The 24,260-nt window shown below is 42.2% G+C and overlaps 1 protein-coding gene across 3 annotated transcripts in view; it reads right to left on the bottom strand.

The window, feature by feature from the left end:
* Positions 1 to 22,387, bottom strand: part of TINAG (tubulointerstitial nephritis antigen) — a 30,544-nt gene extending 8,157 nt beyond the window's left edge. The window contains exons 1-6 of one of the 3 annotated variants that reach the window (XM_088665765.1): positions 21,892 to 22,387; positions 19,360 to 19,423; positions 17,081 to 17,170; positions 6,522 to 6,636; positions 4,901 to 5,024; positions 3,354 to 3,504 (exon numbers count right to left, since the gene is read on the bottom strand). In XM_088665765.1, the coding sequence (XP_088521891.1) occupies positions 3,354 to 3,504; positions 4,901 to 5,024; positions 6,522 to 6,636; positions 17,081 to 17,170; positions 19,360 to 19,423; positions 21,892 to 22,222 (875 nt within the window). In that variant the 5' untranslated portion in view covers positions 22,223 to 22,387. Of the gene's footprint in view, positions 1 to 3,353; positions 3,505 to 4,900; positions 5,025 to 6,521; positions 6,641 to 17,080; positions 17,171 to 19,359; positions 19,424 to 21,891 lie in introns of all 3 variants that reach the window. The other 2 variants (XM_088665766.1, XM_088665764.1) reach the window with 2 other exon arrangements.
* Between the last annotated feature and the right edge of the window lie 1,873 nt (positions 22,388 to 24,260).

The raw sequence follows: 24,260 nt of genomic DNA, 5'->3' as shown, positions 1-24,260 counted from the left end.
GGTGGCCCTGCCATGGCTGATGGTATAAGCAGCTGCAGAGAGCCTGAGGAGGTGGAGCAAGGCTGAATTTCCCATGTCCCTTTCGTAACAAAGGTCATCCAGCAGAACAACAAAGGCCAATTCAATCTCACAACCATGTCTGAACCCAGACTGGAATGGGTTCGAATAATAAGTATCATCCATGAATGCTTGCAGCTGCCCTGCTATCACCATCTCTGTTACCTTCCCTAGAAAGGGGATATTTGCAACTGGACAGTAGTTATATACCAATGGATCCAGAGCAGGGTTTTTGAGGAGTGGCCAACTAGGAGGAAGGCAGGTGACCCCAGATGGCCCCACTTAGGTTAAAGTGTGCTGTGCAATCACTGGTTGTGAGTTTTTTCAATCCATCAACAGGTAAGGGGGCCTGAGAATTAATCAATGGATAGAGTTAACCCAGCAGCAATGGAAGCCACAAAAAGTGAAAGTCAAGTGGCTTAGCTCAACCATAATTCTGTTAAGACTCTGGGAAAAGATGTGCTTCAAACAGATTAGTCAAATGCCCAGAACAGACATTAAAAAGGTAAAGGGACCCCTGACCATTAGGTCCAGTCGTGACCGACTCTGGGGTTGCGCGCTCATCTCGCATTATTGGCCGAGGGAGCCGGCGTATAGCTTCCAGGTCATGTGGCCAGCATGACAAAGCCGCTTCTGGCAAACCAGAGCAGCACATGGAAACGCCGTTTACCTTCCCGCTGTAGCGGTTCCTATTTATCGACTTGCATTTTGACGTGCTTTCGAACTGCTAGGTTGGCAGGAGCTGGGACCAAGCAACGGGAGCTCACCCCGTCACAGGGATTCGAACCGCTGACCTTCTGATCAGCAAGCCCTAGGCTCAGTGGTTTAACCACATTAAGAAAGGTCAATTACTGATTCTTCTTTTGCAGGACTTGAGACATCTTCTGAGGCTTCCAATTGCTTCTAAAAGACAAAGTGCTTCTAAAAGCACAAAGTCATCCACTGAGCTTCCTCGAGAACGTGCCATTGTACTCTTTTTCTCCCAGGCCCTAGTTTATTAACGCTTCCCGCTACACCACATGGGCTGTGACCAAAATTAAGCAGAGATCTATGAGATCAACAGGTATCTCAGAGTCCACCTTGCATGCTGAATGAACAGTGCAGGGCATGGGAAATGCTCTCATAAGAAGCCATTGTAGGTGCATCCACGTTGTGTTAAGCAAAGCAGTGTCAAGCAGTCTGCATCTCAGCAGGTTCACTGCCTTCTAAATCAGGGGTGGAGAACCTGAGGTCCTCCAATGGGAGCTGGTGTCCAATAAGATCTGGAGGGCACCATGTTGATTTGGAGGAAACAGTGCAGCGTACAAGAGCATGTGCCTAAACCCTGGGAGTAACTGAATGTTCAGCACATGTCCCTTAAATTGCTCAGACACAGAACCACTTGCACAGACTTGTGGTACAAGACACGTGATACTACACTGCTGCTGGATGCAGGCTTCCAAGCCCATTCCAGGGTGTCTTGCCCTGCTATACTTGTGTATGGAGTGCAGTCTCTGAATCTAGCAGCATTATTATAGTTGAGTGAAAGAGAGAAAAAAAAACGGAGGAGTAGAATTGCTGGAGCTATGAGGGGCTAAAGATAGCTGATGGGCAGGTGAGCTGTCTTTAAAAGAGGGCATGCTGGCTTCTTCCCTCCTCAAGTGCTATAATGGCAAGTGATGATTTGTATGTTCAGAAACATCCACCACAGACTGAGCTTTCATACTCTCGTTTTCTCAAGGAGAATGACTTTCGGTGACTACGATCCACTCATATTGAGCTGTGAGTGCTCAAAGAACTTGTGCTTATGCAAATCCTTTATTTAAGAAAACTGGCAACACCCTTTTGGCTGTCATTTCGGGCTCATTAGGGAACAAGGAAGGCGTAGAATGAATGTTATTTGAACCATTACTTAGCCGTCTTTTAAGAAATTCAGATCCTGATCAACACCATCTACAGTGACTGACAGCAGCTCCACAGGGTTTCAGATGAGGGTCGCTCTCCTACTCCTGCCTGGAGATACCTGGGATTGTACCTGGAGCTTCTGTGTACAAAGGAGATGCTCTGCCACTGTGCTATGGCTCTTCCCTTTAAGAGACTAGGGTGTGTCTTATGAACATGAGAAGTTCATTACTGCACTGTGCTGCTGCCTCCAGAGTGCAGATGCATAACCTCACACTTGAAGGGAGCATGCCTGGGCAGAGTAGGCTGAGAGGTGACAGACGCACCTAATGTAAAGAAGTCTCCATGGAAGGCCCTGAGGAAACCATCACACCCTTAATTCCAAAAAGAATATGCTACAGGTAAAAGTCACCTTCGTGTGCCATTCTGGTTTTGATGTATGAATCAGCAAAGAGCCATTTATGAAACAATACTGTACATGTCTACACGGAAGTAAGTCTCGGTGAGGTCAACTGAGCTTTCTCCCAATTAAGTACACTACTTGCCTAACTAGAAGTTGTTTTTGTTGTAACAGGCCAGTACAGCTTCCCCTCTGGATTTAGCTGCTACATTCAAATAAACAGACCCTGACAATCAAGGAATTGTTGGTCAAATGTCAAATTTGATTCAAAATTAGTTTTGAAATTTGCTTATGACAGTTATTAGAGAGCTTGATGACCATAACACGCCCGAGGAATCAATCCTATTATTTGCACCAGTCCTATTTCTAAGCCTCAGGATGACGTCAGTATTTCTTTACACAGTCAAACCTTGGTTTGCGACCGCCTCCGTTTGTGACCGCTTCGGTTTCCAACCACCGCGGACCCGGAAGTGTTTACATGCAGGTTCTGTGGTGCTCGGGTGCGCAGAAGCGATCTGTGCAGTGCGTGCATGCACAGAAGTGCTCTATCAGCACTTCGTGCATGCGCAGAAGCGTGCCTTGTAGAGCGATGAACTCGAGGAGTGACCAGCTCCCATGAACCAACTGTGGTCATAAACGGAGGTATGACTAATGTAGCTGGCTTCTAAGGCCATCAGTGAGTCAATGAGGGAAGTCACATTTGCACTCACATCTCCTGCGTACAGTTGCTTGCATATAAATGGCATGGGCTTAAGTATGTGAATACATTAACATTGCAAGCTCTGGACAATAGATCTGCAATTCATATGGCACTTCTCATTGATACTGAGAAAGTTATTGGGAAATCTTATCAGGTTTGCATTTATGCTTTGCACAAATTTAAAATATGTCAGTTTGGTGACTTTGTTTTTGTTTTGCTTCAGGATGTTCACATATATAAGTTGCTTTTCTTAAAACATTATTGCTGTTGATTATTTTAAACTCTAAAAGCACAGTAAGTAAATGATTTATTTACCCGTATTTTTTGAGGTAAGACCAAGCCCCATTTATGCTTCCTCCTCTGCATCCAAGCTGGCTTCTGGTGTCACAAGAGATCAAATTTTGAGGGGAAAGGTTGTCTGTGAAACGACCTTTGGACCCAATTGCTATTCTGTCTGCCGCAACACCTGTTTTATGGGAAGCAATCCGATTACTAAGTAATCTATATTGTTTGGACGGTTAGAATTTTCTCTGTGCCAGACATAATAAATCTGTGTCACAGAATATATATGGAACCACAGAGTGCCCTTTAATTCGAGCAAATTGCTGTGAGGGAATGCTCTCAACTTTAAGCTTTCGCATTCCCACACAATTGGAGATGCACTTCCTAGGACTTTGATAGGTTGCATCTTCAAATGTGATCAATCCCTTTGGCTAGCTGAAAGGGAAGTTGAGAAACTCAAGATGCCCCAATTTGCTTGCCTATCCTACCTAAAGCGTATCTGAGAAGTCGATGTATGGCTTAGGACCTGGGATTTCTTCCCACACAAACGTTAACCTGCAGCCACATTCCAGGGTTTCAGATAGGAGGGCATTCCCAGTCCTACCTGGAGATGCTGGGGATTGAAACTGGGACCTTCTGTATGCAAAGCAGATGCTCTGCCACTGAGCTATGACCTTTCTCCTTCTCTGTGTCCCACCACTGCCAGTGTTTCCATTGCTGACTTTGTGGGAGAAGCTCTTCTCTAGGTTAGTACCCGGGTTGCTTTGGATGGTGACTGGAACCAAAGAGCAGACTCCAGTGCTGCTATTCAACACCCATAACAACCTTTGATCCAGCAGATTCCTCCACTAATGGAAGAGGAGGAGATGGGATTGCCGAGCGGGATGATTATCGGGAGGCTCGAGGCTTGGCTTTGGAGTCGCGGGGGGCACGCTATCCACAGGCAGCAGCAGCCCGTACGGACTGCACATGTGCACCGCCCCATATGAAGTGCACATGTGCAGGATGCTGCACATGCGTAGTCCGTGTGGGGTGCCGCTGGCGCATGGTGGCCCCACGAGCTGCCGCTCGCACACAGTGGCCCGTAAAGGGGTGTCGCGAGAGAGCAGCAGCCCGGGCCACAAGGCTGCCGCACGCCAGTGGCAGCCCATACGGACCGCATATGTCTGTACAGCACGTGCGGGCGAAGGCGAGGGGCGGGGAGGGGCACACCAACTGTCAACCCCCCCAGCTGGAACCCAGGGCACCCCACCCCCATCGCCCCCCTTGCTGCACCCCTGAATGAGAGTACCCCTAAACATTTCTTTAAAGAAAAAAACACTGTATCTTACTATCCACCTCCCCACTTAAGGGGCATTAGAGGAGAGGCAATAAATAAGAGAAGGAGAAGCCCAAAGGGGAAAAGACTACCCTAAACAGATAAAATAGTAAACCCTTTTGAAACTTTTGGAAAAAGTAAAGAGATGCCTAAACCTTCTCTAGCAAGCAATGAACTACTAACTGAAATATTTTATTGCAAGCATGGACAACCTCTCTTATACGTTTAGGGTGAGAGAAAAAGAGTGGGGGGGACACATTACTTGCAGTTGAAAAGGCCCAGGATGCTGCACAGTTTCTTTGATCCAGTGGGTCATGAATCCAACCAGGCCATTCATACGAGGCTACAAAAAATTCAGGGAAATCTGTTTCTGTGATGAGGTTTTCCTACAAGAAACCCAAGGCATTTGACTGGATAACTATATTCAAACATACATATTATGACAGATAATGACTCTCTAGGGCAGACATATGCAAACTCAGCCCTCCAGATGCTTTGGGACTACAATTCCCATCATCCTTGACCACTGGTCCTGCTAGCTAGGGATCATGGGAGTTGTAGGCCAAAAACATCTGGAGGGCCGAGTTTGCCTATGCCTGCTCTAGGGTTTCAGGTGGCAGGATCTCTCAGACCTACTTGGAGATGCTGGGGATTGAACCTGGGGACCTTCTGCATGCAAAGGAGATGCTTTGCCACTGAGCCACAGCCTTTCCCCATATGACCCCATATGAGTGGATTTCTAAGGACCACTTTTTCCAAGTGTTATATGTTTTCTAATTGTTACATGTTATTTTAGGCCAGGCATCCCCAAACTTCAGCCCTCCAGATGTTTTGGACTACAATTCCCATCATCCCTGACCACTGGTCCTGTTAGCTAGGGATCATGGGAGTTGTAGGCCAAAACATCTGGAGGGCTGCAGTTTGGGGATGCCTGTTTTAGGCTAATTCTATTCTAGGCTGCATCAACAGAAGTCTAGTGTCAGATCAAGGGAAGTCATAGGACCACTCTATTCTGCCCTGGACATACCACACCTGGAATATTGTGTCCAGTTCTGGGCACCACAATTTAAGGCAGGCATCCCCAAACTTCGGCCCTCCAGATGTTTTGGACTACAATTCCCATCATCCCTGACCACTGGGTCCTGTTAGCTAGGGACCATGGGAGTTGAAGGCCAAAACATCTGGAGGGCCGCAGTTTGGGGATGCCTGATTTAAGGACATTGACAAGCTGTGCAGAGGAGGGCAACTGAAATGATCAAGGGTCTGGAAACCAAGCCTTATGAGGAATGGTTGAGGGAGTTTGGTATGCTTAGCCTAGAAAAGAGGAGATTTGGTAGCCATCTTCAAATACCTAAAGGGCTGTCACAGGGAAGATGGAGCAAGCTTGTTTTCTCCTGCACTGTAGGGTATGATCTGAACAAATGGATTCAGGTTACAAGAAAGGAGATTCTGACTAAACATCAGAAAAAACTTTCTGATGGCAAGAGTTGTTCGACAATAGAACAGACTCCCTCAGAAGGTGGTGCACTCTCCTTCCTTGGAGGTATTGAAGCAGAGGTTGGATGCCCATCTGCCATGGATGCTTTTGTTGAGATTCCTGCATTGCAGGAGGTTGGACTAGATGGTCCTCAGGGCTTCTTCCAATTCTACAGTTCTATCATTCTGTGATTGAGCAGCTTTCCCTCGGAGGAAGATTTCATTTCCACGTATAAGAGAATCATGGTTTTCACCTGGTTAGCCAATTGCCTGTGCTTGACACTTTCTATCAGTGTCGTGCCCAGGATGATGGACAAATCCATCTGAAGCATAGCTTGAGGACAACTGTGGGGAAAGGCTTCATTGAAGTTTGCTGTTCGAAGAGAGGAGAGAAAATGAAAACCTACTGTGACTTGTCTTGTGTCCAGCAGGGCAGCAGATGGGGGAAACGTGCCAAGACGATAATAGAAACCTTCTTTCAAACTCATTCCCCAGAACTGACTGTAGTTCTTAGCTTTCCATCTGCCTCAGAAATAAATTTAAAAAAACAGTGTGTTAGTCATGCATGCTTAGCTCCATGGGCAGTTCATCATAGATGTTGCCATTTTAAAAAGTTTTGAATGAAGCCTTCATAAGATTTCCCTTCATAGAAAACAATCTTCCACTGGTGTGGGAAATGGTAGCATTTGAACTTGCCATTCAGGTTCTGCAATTCATACAATAAAAAGGAATACATTGCCCATCCTTTTCAAGAGAATATATTGATAATTCTAGGCAATTTCACTCCTTTTAACATAAAGATGGTATTTTGAGTTTCATCATTCACACAAATTCACATCATTCAGTGCACTATCATGCTATAGCTTAGTCATATTGCTTATCGGTTAGTACTACATGCAAAATTGCAGTGAAAGGTTTACTTCACGTTTGTTTGTTTGTTTGTTTGTTTGTTTGTTTAAAACATCCACCATAGGAATTTTCCCCCCTGTAGTGTTGTAATGCTTGATCCATATGTGGTGATATCCAAGGCTAGTCATATTCACAGTAGACCTCTTGTAATCAATGGGCTCAAGTTAGGAAAGTCCATTGGTTCCAATGGGTCTACTCTACAGCTAACATTAGGTATCACCCGCAGCAAACCCATTTCCAGGAACCATGATGATTTAGATTTCCAAGATCATGTTTATCACATGAACCTTTGCTGACACAAAAATGCTGGTGGGATGGCGATCATGGTAATCTCACCTACAGTTGAAATGCAAGGGGTTGTCTTTTGCTGCGACAGTGCTTAACACATACACACATACATAGTGTGAGACACACACATCCCTTTTTTGTCTTTTCCTCTGGGAGCGGGTGGCACTGTGGTCTAAAGCACCAACCCTCTTAGGGTTGCCCATCAGAAGGTCAGCAGTTCGAGTCTGTGTAACGGTGGTGAGCTCCCATTGCTCTGTCCCAGCTCCTGCCAACCTAGCAGTTCGAAAGCACACCAGTGCAAGTAGATAAATAGGTACTGCTGCAGTGTGAAGGTAAACAGTGTTTTCGTGCACTCTGGCATTCATCACGGTGTCCCATTGTACCAGAAGTGGTTTAAGTCATGCTGACCACATGACTAAGAAAGCTTTATGTGGACAAACGCCATCTCCCTCAACCTGAAGTGAGATGAGTGCCACACCCCATAGTCGCCTTTGACTGGACTTAGACGTCCAAGGGTCCTCCTATCTTAAGAAACAGGATCTGATTTACTGAGGGTTTCACCCTGCGACTGCTCAAGAGCATTGCTTAAAATGGCCCCACTAACAAACACAGAGTCATTTTACATTAACAAATGTTATTATGGGACAGGGCCTACTTTATGCATGGCCATCCTCCTGTAGTGTGTGTGTGTGTTCATGGATACAAACATACATTTTTGGAGCAGGGGGAGTTATTACAAAGTGAAACCAGGATTTCAATTTAGTCACCTTTTAATTGTGACATATTTGCTGCTTGTGATGTATAGACCTGCCAGGCTCAGGCAGCAAGATATGGGAATCACAGCAGAAAGTAAAACTGTTTCTGCATTTTGTCTCCCATGGGATCAGTTAAGATGAAAAAATCTTGGTAACATGTTTTAGTGCACTTTGCTATATCTTTTTTTTTTAATAAATCATTTTTATTAGTTTTCCAATAAGAACATTCAATTAACAAATCCATCAAATCACATTCCAATTAAAAATAATTAAATTAAATTTAAAAACAGCCGGAGGACTTCCGGAATGGCGCGCTGAAGCCGGTCGAGGTTCTGCTCTCTCTCGCTAACTTCGAAGCAGACCTGACGTCCGAGAGTGCGAAAAGACGGGGAGCTTGGCGTGAGTTATCCCCGACCCCAGGGGGGAATCTTGGGGGCCAGTGCCCGCGGTGGCGTGCAGGGGTCTTCTCTAAAATCGTAGAAAGACTCTAGCGCTCGGGGCAGTCCAACCCCTCTCGGCGTCTAACGCCCGAAACTCCGGTAAAGAAAGCGCTGAACTCTCCGTAAAGAACAAAGCTGCTAACAGTAAGGCGCTCCCTCCCCAAAATAACTAAAAAGCCGACAACATCTAACAAGCCCCCGCATAGTGAAAGCGGGGGGCAGGAGGGAAGCGCCTGGAGCTTTTTAAATTACCGTAAGGCAGAGACTTTTAATAATTGAAAAGGGGGACCGCGACAGAGCACAGAGCATAGACACAGCCTGTCAGTCCAACCGGCAAGAGAAAAAAATAACAACAACTTACCACCATTGAGCGGCACAAACCGGTAAAAAATAGCTGTCTCATGCACTAAGGAAATTGGACAATACCACTTTAATTGCCCCACAGCGCCCGCCCGCCATATTAGGTGGCTCTAAGTGAAAGAAAAGGCAAAGAGAAAGACGACGGCAAACAAAGACGGGGCTAAGGAGTAGAGGAATCGACAGAACCAACAGCGACACGTGTGGTCAAGATAGACGCTACACCAATACAAACAGATCTTTGCAGATCCCCGCAGACAATCTCTATAGACGATCGCCACCTAGTGGCTGGATTCAACTTGACAGGGGGAAAAGGAGAAACCCCTCGAAAGCAACCCTCCAGTAGTAGAGACATTATTATTGGACATTATAAATAAGTAAGAAATGGCTACGTAAAAAAAAACTACAGAGGGGATTCCCAAAATTTCTTGTTGCAACGCCAATATAAGTGAAAGAAAAAGACTTAATTTCAACCAAACTCCTGATGGGCTCTAAAAGAGGATTTGCTGCTAGTGGAGCGAACTCAGCTTTAAACCAACAACGCAGAACATCACTACCTGAGACCGAAAGTAACATGGAAATGAAAGAACTAGTCTCAGCACTGGAGAGAATGGAAAAAAACTTGAGTGATAAAATCACAAATTTGGACGGGAATATAAAACTAATAGACAGTAAAATGGAAAATATGGGTTCAAAGATAGAAAATAACTCCAAGTTGATCGTTGATCTCTCTGAACAAATTAACCAAATAGCTGGGAAGAATAAAGAAATAGAAGCAGCGGTGCAAGAAGTTAAAACTAAAACACAGAAGCAAGAGGACCAGATAAAAAAAATCCAACAAGACCAGAAAGAAACAAAAAGGCTCCAGGAAAAAAATAAAGAGGAAATTGACAAACTTAAAAGAATCCAGGAAGAAACATACGACGCAATTTCAATTTTGGAAATGAAACAAAAAGAGCTTACTCTTCGTGTGAGAGGCGTCAAGGAAGACCACGACGAAGACATATCTTCCAAACTAACGAAAGCTATTGCGAAATGGCTTGATGTGCAGGAGGAAGATTTAATGCTAGATATTGAAAAAATATTCCGAATAAGATCTAACAAAGGCAAAGGGAAAAAGGGTCCAGGGGACTGCCTGCTATTTCTTAATTCGATATTACTAAGAGATAAACTGTTATCAAAAGGCAGAACAGATCCACTGCACATTGATGGAGCGCTAGTTGAGATAAAGAAAGAGATGCCCACCAGAATCTTGAAAAAGAGGGAGAACTATAGATTCATAACATCGGCGTTATGGAAAAATAACATTAGGTTTAAATGGGAATTCCCGGAAGGGATAACATTTACATATAAAGACAGAAAACGAACTTATAGATCAGTCGAGGAGACTAAAATATTCTGGAGGAAATATTGGGATGAACTAGGTGGGGAGAAACTGCCAGAGGCAAAGGGAGACAGCAAGTAACTCTGTGGGGAATGAAAGTTTTTTAACATCTATAAGTAAATTTTGTGTTTTTTTTTTTTTGTTTTTTTTTTTTCCTATTTGCCACAAAAGTAGTTCATTTGCTTAAATTTTTCTACTTGCTCTTTTTTTCCTTTCTTTCTTAATTGTCATTTAGAGAGTAATTTGTTTGACATTGTCTCATTGTTCATTGAATAATTTCTTTTGGGTTTATTTTCCTTCCTCCGTAACTACCTTGTCATTAACTGGCAGGTGGATATAGGAAGGTAACAAGAACTTATTATATAATAATAAAGGGTAACCATGCTGAATTGTATCTCTTGGAATATAAACGGTTTGAATAGTAAACATAAGAGGAACAAGACAGAATGTCTATTAAAAAAAAAGAAGTGGGACGTTATCTGTATGCAGGAAACGCATATTACACAAAATCACATAAGAGTGTTAAAAAACAGTAGGCTGGGCCTTGAATTTATATCCTCAGGTACCGAAAAGAAAAGAGGGATAGTTATGTACATAAATGGAGTGTTAAAACCAAAATTGTTATTTAAGGATGAGGAGGGTAGAATTTTGGGAGTAGAAACGTATACAAGAGAAGGGAAAATAATAATAGTGGGAATCTATGCTCCTAATGATAAAAAAGATGAATTTTTTAAAAGGGTAGAGGAGGCTCTTTGGGACCACCTGGGAGAAAATATGATAGTAATGGGAGACCTAAATGGGGTGGTCTCAATAGAGCTGGACAGAACGTATAGAGACAAAGAAATTAAATCGGGTAAACTCCCTCAATCATTTTTTCAACTAGTGGAAAATTATGATCTGCATGATGCATGGAGGTTTAAAAATCCAAATGTTAGAGATATTACCCACTATTCGGGTGCCCAGAAATCGGGTGGAAGACTTGATGCAATATGGATTTCAAGGAAATTAATACCACATCTGGAAAAGGCCGAAATATTAAATAAGTCAATCTCTGACCACAACCCCGTAACAATTCAATTTAAATTTAAGAGTAAAACAAAGGGGAGGTGGAGGTTAAACGACGAGATATGGAGGGAAGAACAAAGGGTCATCAAGGCTAAGGAGACGCTTAAGGAATTTTTTGAAATAAATGAAAGCCAAGGATCAGACAGTAAAATAATATGGGAAGCAAGTAAAGCTTACATGAGGGGGTTTGGGATACAACAGACGGGCAGGATAAGGAGAGAAAAGCAGAAAAACATTCTGGAAATCAATGCACAAATAAGAGGTAAAGAAAAAGAATTGGTCAAATACCCAAAAAATGACGAAATAATACAACAAATTAAAATACTGCAAGCACATCTGACGGATTTGGTCAATAAAGAAGTAGAAAAGAAAATTATCTGGACAAAACAAAAATATTTCGAACAGGCAAACAAACCCGGAAGAATGTTAGCCTGGGCGTTAAAAGAAAGACAGGTCAATAAAATAATAAATAATATAATAGAAGAGGGAAAGGAAATTACGGACACCGATCAAATTAAAGACAAATTCGTGAATTACTATAAGAATTTATATAAAGAAGTCGATATTGACAAAAAGGAAGCTATAAAATATATACTTGATAATAATCTACCCGAAATTAATGATACAGAATATGCAATTTTAAATGCCAATATAGAAAAAGAAGAAATCCAAAGGGCCATCAGGAATTTAAAAGAAGGGAAATCACCGGGTCCAGATGGGATCACGGTGAAGTATTACAAAAAATTGGAAGATGTGATTATACCCAAACTCCAAATCATAATGAATGAAATATTAGACAAGGGAGAATTACCAGAATCCTGGCGGGAAGCTTTCATCACCTTAATTCCCAAAAAAGACGCGGATCCGAAGCTCATAAAAAACTACAGGCCAATCTCTTTATTAAACATAGACTACAAAATTTTTACAAGCATATTATCAAATAGATTAAAAAATTTCTTGAGTAGAATAATAGACAGAGATCAGGCAGGTTTTCTCCCCCAAAGGCAAATAAAAGACAATGTTAGAATAATTATAGATCTTCTGGAATATGTCGATATGAAACCAGGCCTTGAAATCGCGATGTTACTCGTCGATGCGGAAAAGGCATTCGATAGTGTATCCTGGCCTTTCATGATCAATGTATGTGAAAATCTAAAAATGGGAAATAAAATATTAAACGGAATAAGAGCAATATACAAGGAACAAAAGGCAAAGATAATTATTAATAACGAAATTTCCGAAGGATTTAACATAGAAAGAGGGACGAGACAAGGGTGTCCCCTGTCTCCTCTCCTATTCATCATGGTAATAGAAACACTCTTAATAGCGTTAAGGAAAGATAAAGAGATAAAAGGCATCAACCTGGGCCCTATATGCTACAAGACGAAAGCTTTCGCTGACGACCTAATAATAGCTACAGAAACACCCCAAGAAAGTATCATTAAAGTGTTAACCAAGATGAAAGAATTCGGCAGGGTTTCGGGGTTCAAATTAAATAAAGAAAAATCTAAAATATTAACAAAAAATATGAGTGAGAAAGATAATGAAGATCTAGTAAAGAAAACAGGAATTAAAATAGAGAATAAAGTCAACTACTTGGGAATCTGGATCTCGAATAAGAATACCAACTTACTTAAAGATAATTATCTTAAAAAGTGGAAAGAAATTAAAGATAGCATGACCAAATGGAATAAACTAAAACTGTCAATTTGGGGACGAGTGTCAATGATAAAGATGGTGGTCTTACCAAAAATAATGTTCCTCTTCCAGAATATCCCTATAATTTTGGGACTCAGACACTTTAAAGACTGGCAGAAGGACCTAGCCGATTTCATCTGGCAGGGGAAGAAAGCCAGAATAAAAATGGAAGACCTAATAAAATCAAAGGATAATGGAGGATTGGCGCTCCCAGATTTGAAGAGGTATTACGAGGCAGCCTGTTGGAGCTGGCTTAAAGAATGGATGCTGCTGAAAAACACAGACACCTTGAATATTGAGGGATGGGACAAGGTTTTCGGGTGGCATGGCTACCTATGGTACGGGAAGGCACAGATACATAAAGGATTCAAAAACCACATTTTGAGGAGAGCCTTGCTCGAGGTGTGGGACAGAACCAAAGAAAAGATTATGAATAAAATACCCGGATGGGTATCCCCAGTAGAGGCAAATGCCATGCTGAGGTGTAACAAGAAAAAATTGTGGCCGACCTATAGAGAGCTGACAGAAAAGAAGGAAGGGACTATCAACCTAAAAAAATACGAGGATCTAAAACCACTAGGGATAAGTTGGCTAGAATTTTTCCAATTGAGGGCCACATATGATAAAGACGTCAAATCACGAGGAATTAACACTCAAATAACTAAATTTGAAAAAGAAATACTATTTAACAACGATAAGATCATAGCCAAAGTTTATAAGCTACTAGGCGATAAAGAGCAGGAAGAAGGGGAAAAAGGGAAATGTTTAACAAAATGGGAACAAGATTTAGGCTACGGAATACCATATGAAAATTGGAAAAAATTTTGGTCAAAAGATATAAACTTTACCGCTTGTTATACGTTAAGAGAGAACTACATAAAGATGCACTACAGGTGGTATATGGTCCCGGAAAAATTGGCAAAGATAAATAGATCTCTAAGTAACAAATGTTGGAGATGTAATGCAGCTCCCGGCAGCCTGTTTCACATATGGTGGACATGCCCGGTGGTTAAAATTTTTTGGGAAACAATCCACGAGGAAATCACAAAACTACTAAAAATCTCATTTGAAAAAAAAGCAGAAATGTATTTATTAGGCATTTTGAATAACAATATACCGAGTGGAAAAAAGAGTTTGTTTTTGTACGCCTCAACGGCTGCAAGATTGTTAATAGCCAGCAATTGGAAGAGTATTAATACTCCATCCAAAGGTCAATGGGTTGACAAAGTGTGTGAGTATCTAGAGTTGGCCAAACTAACGGACATAATTCACCAAAAACCAAAAAACAAAGTGAGAAAACAATGGGAATGTTTAAATGAGTATTTGGGAAAATACGGTAAGGGAATTAAAATTTGGTTGTGCTTAGAATGATCTTGTCGGATATGAGAACTGGAATTAGATGGCTTGCATATTGATTATTTATCTTAATTACGATATCTATAAAAAGACGGGCTATACATTATGAATGTAACTGTACGAAGAAGCGGTGGAAGTAGGGACTTACCTTATTGGACAGTAGGTAATGCCCATATTTGAACTCCTTCTTTTTTCTTTCTTTTCCTTCACTTTTTTGGATCCTGCTTTTTTCTTTCTTTCTCTTTCTTTTCTGATTCTTAAACTCTTTCTGCTAACTTTTTTGATATTAGGTTTAATTCATATAAATGTTATGTTTGTTATCTGTTATTGTTTTTAATTGTGTATATCAATAAAGGACTTTTATATCTAAAAAAAAAAAAAACAACTCTATGATTCTATGAACATTGCTTGAAACACACTTAAGGCCAAGGAATCCTAACAAACCCAAATGCTGCCCAACCAGCCAGAAGATCCTCAGACTGCCTGGACTCTAGAGCCAACCTGATGCATGGCCTCTTTCTGTGTCGGAGGTCTCACCTGGAGGATCCTTTCTAGGCATTTGATCGGGGGGAAGTCCTGAGATTCGGATGAATCTCTTTAGATGGATATACTTTCTGATTCTTTGTTTATACCTTTGTATTTGTAAAACCAATAAAAATGATTTAATTTAAAAAATATTAAAAAAAAAATAAATTTAAAAACAGCCAAATTACAATCCAAATTATTAATTATTAATTTTTCGGGCTTCCTATACTCTGGACCTCTGAAGTATATCTCCAATATTTTCATTTCTGCCTTCTTGTTGTTCTCATATTTTCCACATTCCGATCTTAACGCTTTACAGTTACCCGTCCCTAGTTGTGTGATTCTCAATCATGTCAGAGATTATATATCCTTTCATTCATCGGGTACAGTTTTATTTGTGTATTTTTTCAACTGTCAGTTTGCCTGCTCAGCTTTTCGTGACTTCATTCCAATCTTCCAGTCCGGGCTGTTTTCCAAGCCTGTCGTTTGAAGTTTAATGACGCAGTAACTCCCAAGTTATTAAATAGTTACAGTTCATGATAAATTCCCAATGTTAAGCTGTTAAGCATACTGTTTGCAATATTGCAATGTAAATGAACTGTATTCCATAGATGTAAGTCATTTGGCGATTGATCAGCTTTCCCGGAGACCACACAACACCCCCCCCCCGGGCCCTAGAAGGGGGGTTACTAGACATTCACTTAGCCTTCTCTCTTGCTCATAATGAAGAAATTCTGCAAAGAGATGCACTGTATGTTGTCCCAAATTGTTATCTCAAGTCATTATAAAGTCAGCTAGTAAGCATTTCCCACTTCCCTAGAAAAAGGGAGAAATTCTCATTTTCCCGTGCTGCATCATACTAACAAGCACCATCTTGTTTCTTCTTTTATCTTTATCAAGTCTAAGTAAAACTGCGCAGTTGAATACTTAATTATAAATAGAAGTCCATCTGTACTCTGTTTTGTTTTGTTTTTTAAGGTTTCTTAATGAGGCTTGGCATAGAAAAACAATTGTAGGTATACAGAAGAAGAAAAAAGAACGTACCAATCACCTCCGTAAATCCAAACACCATGATGAGAATCTCTTTGAAGCATAAACACTAGCGACTGTGCAATTCTGCAGATTTTTTCTCAATCTTCTTTAGTCCAGACTATGTCTGTTTATTGTGAAAATCTAATTATTTTATGAAACAGATATTTCCGGCTTGTGAGAGTGACTTCGGAGAGTACCAGCCGTGCTGTGCTCTAGGACCCAGCGTCCTTGCCACTTGCACCTTGATGCCAGCTGACAAATCTTGGACGATCTGCAGATCTACAACACAGTCCTCCCCCACCCTGGGGAGTTTGCCAGGGCTAATTACCCCCATATCAACCCTGAATTACCGGCACGGCTGAGGTCCGATCGTGTGGGAGTCAGCCATTTCTCACCGCCAGAAACAGGAAGCCTTAGTGCACTTTGCTATATCAAGGATGCACTGCACAGAGCAGAAATCCCTAGTGGAACAAGTGTCCTATATGTTCAATGTAAAGAGTTATCAAATACAGTGGTACCACGACTTACAAATGACTCAACAACTGAATTTTTCGACTTATGAATGGGGCAAATGGCCGCGCGCTTACGAATTACTCGACATCCGAACGGAAACCGCGGCGGTTTTAGATAGGGTTTTTCCGATTTACGAATTTTTAGATGGGGTTGCTTCGACTTACAAATTTTTCCATTTCCAATGCATTCCTATGGGAAATCGCGTTTCCAGTGGCGCTTTTCGACTTCGGAATGGATTAAATTTGTAAGTCGAGGCACCACTGTAATAAAATCAGTTATAAAAATCAACGCGCTCTATCTTGAAAACAGAAACTAACTTCATGGGGGCACTCAGCATTCAATTTGTGTGTGTGACGCTGTCACTCTCAGTATCTAAATCATCGGGGGACTAATGTTCGAAGCTTCGGTGAGAGATTGCTTCTCTATGCTGTGTAGAGGAATAACTGCATAGAGTTATTTCAAAAGAAGAAAATATACACATATCTTGCGCTGTGCTCACAGAGGAGGTGTAATAATAAATGCACACACACACATCTGTGGACATGGTGCTTGGGGGAAAAAAGATATCAAGGCAATTGTGTCAGGCTCAAGTGACCTTTTCCTCTATGGATAAAATGGGAGCTGCAGAACAGGACTTTTCTCACCCATAGTTACCATCGTTGATTTGCTTAATTAAGTTGGGCTGCACGAGGCACGTGTCTTCGGTGCAGTTCCACTTGCTGCTTATGCATTTGCTGAAAGGAATAAAAGGAAAGAGTAAGACTTACATAGGAAAAGTTTGTGGAGAATAATTACAAACACATAGTACATGGTCCTGAAACAATCATCTTATAATCCTCTTTTCATCTCTCCCTCTGTCCCTCTGTGTGTGAGTGTATCTGCTGAAGAACATTTGGGCTTCTGTCATATATTCCCTCTTTGTTTTATCTGCTTGGTGACAGGTTTTTAAAAAATCAATAATCAATATTAGTGGGTATTCAGTAACTCTTATGGGCCCCCACAAAAGAATGGGTTCTTCTAAATCTAGTTTATGATCTACAGTTGCCCCTCAGAATATAGCTGTTCTTTGGAACAGATGCCTGCCTTATCTCAGAAAAATCTTCCACACCACTTTCATCAGAGCTTCTTAATGAAAAGCACTATGTTGAGGGAAACCTGTTGGAATTGGAGATATGGGTGGTGCTGTGGTCTGAACCCACCGAGCCTCTTGAGCTTGCTGATCGTAAGGTCAGCAGTTCAAATCCGCATGAAGGGGTGAGCTCCTGTTGCTTTGTCTCAGCTCCTGCCAATCTAACAGTTTGAAAGGATACCAGCAGGAGTAGATAAATAGGTACCACTGTGGCAGGAAGATAAACAGTGTTTCTGTGAGCTCTGGCTTCTGTCATGGTGTCCTGAAAGTGGAGATGAGCGCTGCACCCCATAGTCGAATTTGACTGGCGCTGTGGGTTAAACCACTGAGCCTAGGGCTTGCTGATTAGAAGGTCAGCGGTTCGAATCCCTGTGACGGGGTGAGCTCCCGTTGCTCGGTCCCAGCTCCTGCCAACCTAGCAGTTCGAAAGCACGTCAAAATGCAAGTAGATAAATAGGAACCGCTACAGCGGGAAGGTAAACGGCGTTTCCGTGTGCTGCTCTGGTTCGCCAGAAGTGGCTTTGTCATGCTGGCCACATGACCTGGAAGCTATACGCCGGCTTCCTCGGCCAATAATGCGAGATAAGCGTGCAACCCCAGAGTCGGTCATGACTGGACCTAATGGTCAGGGGTCCCTTTACCTTTAACCGTCCAGGGGTCCTTTACTTTTTTCACCTTTGTGACAATGTCCTTAAAGTGAAGAATCATAAACTGTCACATGCCTGCAGACCTGCTCCCCAGATAGAAATGGAATTCATTCTAGGGTTGTACATTCTGCTTTCCAAACCATTCACAGTCCAAATGTTGCTGCTGCTGAATTGTTAGGATGGATTTGGGAATGGAATCTGGCCAAGACCAGCAGCTGGGTCCTCAGATACAATAGACCATTTTATCTAATAAAGAAATTAGTCATGTTAGTGTTTTTCTCTCTCTGTATGCATGCAGTCATGCATTGAAAATTGCCCAATTAATATCCATTTGAAAGAGAGGTTAATGGACTTGTTAATGCATTCAAAATAAGGTGTAGATGCTCTCTCTCTCAATCCCTCCCTCTGTCTTTCCTGTATTGCTTGGCAAATGCTGTGGGATTTTAGTTTAAATATGCCCCTGCTGCCTCAGGCTGCAATCCTAAACCCACTCGCCTGGTAATAAGCCCCAATGAACTCAATAGGACTTACTGTACTTCTTCATAGACATGGATAGGCTCACCCTGTTAGTTGCCCTAACTTAAGATGTAATCAAGAATTACATTTAAGGGGCAGGGAAGACGCAATATTTCAGTTCTCTTTCTTTTTTACTCTTCTTCAGTCACATTGATCTGTCTAAGATCAATGGCTAAGAACTAAGCAAGCTTTTAATTATGGATTTTAATGCACCAGCAGCTTTTCTGACAGGGAGTCCAGTATTCTTTTCCCTTTCAAAAGAAACCCCCACACCATCTAAATCCCTTAGCTGAATTTGAAGGGGCAATCAGAGCCTGTGATCTCCTACCTCACAGTCTCTAATTAATGAACTTGGTGAACCACCTATCAGCCAAACAACATGGGCGCAATAATGACCAACTCCTATTTCAAATACTCTCCGTATCTATACAGCGACTTAAAATGCACAAAGTGTTTCACATCCATTATCTTGTTGCAGTCCTTGCCACACATTCTGTCTATAGTATGTTGCAGGTGGAAGATGAATGGGTTGCCTAAAACCAGCGAGTGAGTTTGCGAGACAGACAAGATTTGAGCTGGTTTCTTAAGGCTGATCTCAAGAGTGAAGACGTTCCATTTGTTTCTCAATTACCAGGAATTGCAGTTGTCTTGAATCATTGCTCCTTCTTCATGATACCGACCACCTTTGAAGCATCCTGCCAATGCAGTACATAGAGAAAGGAGGCCATAATTAGCCAAATGCCGGCGAGGTAATTGATTGTACATAATTTGCCTAAAAGCAGAGGGTGGCATTCTATCCCTCTGCCCAGTTTCTGCCAAGTAGACATTTTAATTTTCTGCATCAGTGAACTCGATGAATAGGCGAATCATGCCCGTACAAATTGAGAAAAGATTTCATAATATATTCTTGTAATGCTGTTTACATATCCATCTGCTTCCAGCATAATTATTCACATTCCTAAAAAGGTTTAATGATCATTCCTTTGTTTCCCCTGTCTGAAAAATGTATGCTGTGTACTCACTTTAAGCAGAGTACACAAGCATCTTTAGATCCATATAAACATGGAATGAAACATGCATTTTCCTGTCAGCTAATTCTGAAGACAGTATAGTTAAAAAACTAATGGATCTGGAATGTCTCAAAAAAAAGAAAAAAAAGTCATGAATATTAGCCAAAACCAACTAAAGATGATACAGTGTGATACAGCCCTGTTGAGAGCAACAGACTTATGCTAGTCATAACTAACGTCCTCTGTTTATTGTGTGGGCCAATCCTAAGCATGTTTACTCAGGAGCAAGTCTGCTTGATAGGGCTTGCTCCCAGGGAACATCTCCAGTGGCATATATCTGATATTTCAGAGTCATCTTCTCTAATTCCATGGCCACTTTTGGAAGTAACGCTAAACCAAACCAGGGCTTGGGTTGGCATAAACACACAAATACACAGATTCCCAAGGACAGGATCATGGCCATTTTGCTCCTCCCTGGTCTTTTTATGGTTCAGCTTGGTGCATCAGCTAAGCCACTGAGCTACAGCCCTTCTCACATGTAACCATGTTTACCCCAACTCCATGTTTCTACCAATCTTCCGTTGTTCCCCCAAGTTTTCATTTTAGATTGTAAGCTCATCAGGGCAGGGACCTGTCATCTTGTATTCTCTAAAGTACCATATACAACCGATGGATACTGAACCAATAGAACTGCAGAGACTTGCAGCTTTAGATAATATTGCTGAATCGAGGCCACTAATAGCTAATAAGGTGCCTTCAATCAGGCAGGCAAAAAAAAATACAGACTTTTTTGTGATCAGGAGACAATTTCCCCTTTTCTTTCTAAGTAGGAGATAGATTTTGTATTATTTTTCAGTTCGTAGAGGCAGCAATCAATCAATGTATCTGTAACAGGCTTTAATGGGCTGATGTATACACAACTCATTGCCGCAAAGAGAGGGCGGCCTGAGGTATGAAGGTGCCAAGTGTCTTTCTCTTCCTCCAGCTTCCTGGAGGAACAAGCCTCGCTGAATTCCGCTCTTCACAGCCACTTCACAGAAAGTCCTTCTGACCTGCGGTGACTCAAATGAGGGAGCCTCTGTCATCCTTAGCAGAGATTAGATATTCTCCTCCATGGTAAATACAGTTCCACGCCAGGCTACCAGCTGGAAGAAAAGCAGCTCAATTGTTTGCCAGCAACTTAGCTGAAAGGAGCCAACTGCTCTTTTCTTTCAGAGGTGTGTGGAAATTGGAGGGTGAGAACAGAGCACTGTCCCTTTCAGCATTTCCTTTTCATAGTACTGTGTTCTGCTGGAACTAGAGCCAGGTTATCGCCTGCATTATTTCCATTGATAGCCTTGCTTAATTCAGGGCTAGTGATGTTGTTGGACTCCAACGTCCATCAGCCTCAGCCAGCATGGTCAATGGTCAGGGATGATGAGAGTTGTAGTCCAGCAATACCAAGCGGGACATCAGTTCCCCCTCCCCCAGCCTAGTTGGCAATGGATTCCATGAACAGGGCCGGCTCTAGGGGTAGTCTGGGTGGCGCAGGGCGCCATGCTGCATCCGCCCACCAGCCACGGCAAGAAACGGAGCTGGGGGGGAGCGATCTCCGCACCACGGCGGCAGGGCGCCCGACGTGCTTGAGACAGCCCTGTCCATGAAGACCACATGCAGTATCAGAAATTTGTAAACCTTTGGTCCCATGTGTAATCCATGTTCTGGTGATACTCTTGCTGCTATAGTCCTTAATATTATTTGAGTCTGGTTTGGTTTGGAGTAGGAGAGGAGAAGCAGCTGGTGTAAAAATGGTATAGCTCTCTTAAAATCTACCAGTGATTTTGGGCCTTGCAAAACGTCATTTGCAATACATTTCAATTTCTATTAAAATGTTTAAAATGAGCAATGCTACCAAATGTATTGCTTAATTTTGCAAGTTCACAGATTCTGTCTGTGGGGAAGGTTCTTAGCTCAGTCGCAGAGCATCTGCTTTTGATGCAGAAGGTCCCAGATTCAATCTCTGGCGTCTCCAAGTAGAGGACACACCTCCTAACTTGCCAATAACAGTTTCAAAAAAAAGAAAAAGAAAGAAGTTGTAGCATTTGGCCAGTATACATTCAAGGGGACACACAAGTTTTACTCCAAATGCAGCTGGAGATATATTTGACACTCACCCGCTAGCACTGATGAAGCTGTAATAGGGTGGCCCTGGCAAGCACTCCAGAAATCAGGGCAGCAGTCTACAGAGCCAGGAGGGCCCGAGGAACAGAAAGCATCACAGTAACATGTGGCATTCCTGACATAGTACAGAGAGGTGCAGCCATCATCTCTGCCTGGACAGCAGCCTCGTAGCCTACAGTAACTTCCCCTGGATAGCGTCCTTTTGGCTCTGTTTTCCGTCGAATGGTCTTTCGGCAGAAAATTATTCTTGGAGGCATATAGTTTGTCCATGCAAAGCACAACTGCAAAGCAACAAAAAACAAAAAGCCAGGTATAGATCTCCATCTTGGGGTGTTTGTTTCCCAATGGTAGATTTTATAGGTCTCCCTGAGCAGGACTCTTTCAGAATGGTTCTCTACCAAGTGTGCAGGTCAAAACAAAGCAAAAAAAATAATGCTCATGATTCAAGCAAGAAGTCCAAACAGAAGCTTGGAAAATAACGTTCTCTGTGATGTGGAAAACATTTGGACTTTAACCATTAGTCAGAGATGTTATAAAATGCCCTGTTTACACAAGATTTTTTTACACAAGCCGCTGAGTATCACATAAATACTGGACACAAGGTCCAAAGAAATAAACACAAATCCTTTCAGATAATTGGAACGATAAACAACTGGGCACATCAATAGAGCTGAGCTGTAAAATACTTTTCTAGAAAACTACATCTGATCTCACCATTGTTATGTATAAAGTATCTTTGACAGTTTATGGGTCTATCTCTGGCAAGATTAAATGCTGTACTGATGCCATCACATCTTGAAATACATGAAAATAGTCCTCCTCACCGGGCTAGTTCAATACATTTTTATGCCCGAGGCAGGTTAGGAAATCTCTACACACAACAACAACAAATCAAGGTGGATACTACCCTAAGCTGGCCTAAATGTTTTGACAGTTGAGGAAGAAAATCTCTCACACATACCCCTCCCCTCCCCAGGAGTAAAAATACAGCCAATTAAATAACTAATATCTTGCCCTTTTAGAACACCCCAGAATCAGTTGCCTGAGGCAACTTCAAATATAGCAACAGGAAAGCAGTCTTCGCTAGGCATGCAAAGATTCAATGGAAATTAAAATTTCACATGGCTGTATGAGTCAGAAAAACTGTGTCTGGGAAAGCACAGGAAACAAAAATTGATTGAAGAGCATTTCATCATGTCAGACAACACCATTTTTAGCCACCAAACCCAGATACTGTTGATTTTTCACAATAATGCTTTTTGCCCAAGAACATAGAAGTTAACTGTTTTAGAGCTTAAAGCGAAGCTACATGAACACAGTCCTGGGTGTCCATCACCATTTTAATGTTGTTCTTTATTGCTATATTGGATTACCTGCCAAAGGGAGAGGAATAACTGCCTTGAACCTATTGACTTTGAGGCACATTTCTCAGATTACTGTCTTGTGTTGGATGGACCTGAAGTTCTAATGCCTACTATTCTTAGATACTGCCAGGGCTTTTTTTTCAGCCAGAACTCACCGGAACTCAGTTCAGGCACCTCTCAGGTGGGCGCCACTGCCATTCTAAGAGAATAAAGGATGTGTTCATGATGAGTTCCAGCACCTCTTTTTCTAGAAAAATAGCACTTGGTTAGTATACTTCTAGCTTAATATCCCACCAGTGTTACTTGTTGCTTACTGGACAAACTACATGTTACACACAAATGCATGCAACTCTAGGCCCATAGCCATTTTGAGAGAGAGAAAGCCACATTCAGGCAGAGAAGGTTGTGTCATCATGGGATCAGCTTCGAATCCTCATATCACAAACTCAAAATTTATCCAGTTTTTGTTCAAACTCTCATGGGGCAGCCAGAACGCGGACATTCTGAAGGGCCTCTCCTGGCAAACGGCTTCTTTTTCTCACAGGCAGCAATGCAAGCCAAGAATGGGGACACCCCAAGCATATTTGTTGTCCCTGGGTGCATGCGGAAGGAAACGTGAACTCCTATTTTGTAGAGCAAATACCTCAGGTTGGGGCAATCAAAACAGAGAAAACCTGCCCCTTGTCTGGCCCATCCAGCAGTCTCCCACTTGGCATTTTTGCATATTTGGAGAGCCCTCGAGGAACTACTGTACTGCCCAAGGTGAGTGCCACAATGTGAGGATGAAGAACCTGCACCGTGTGTATACTACAAAGCCCACCATCCATTAACATTTGGCCATGCTGGTTGGGAATGATGGGAGTTAGAGTCCAACAACATCTGGAAGTCCATCAGTTCCCCATCCCTGACAGAGCATCTCATACCTTGTACAGCATTTCTTGACAATTCTGATATACTAAGTGGAGAAGTGACAGGCAGCAAGAAGTGATTCATTACCT

This window comes from Zootoca vivipara, chromosome 3, assembly GCF_965207765.1.
Source record: "Zootoca vivipara chromosome 3, rZooViv2.hap1.1, whole genome shotgun sequence".
NCBI classification, from domain to species: domain Eukaryota; kingdom Metazoa; phylum Chordata; class Lepidosauria; order Squamata; family Lacertidae; genus Zootoca; species Zootoca vivipara.
Note: the sequence above shows the minus strand (reverse complement) of the source record. Positions and strands in the feature narration are given on the sequence as shown.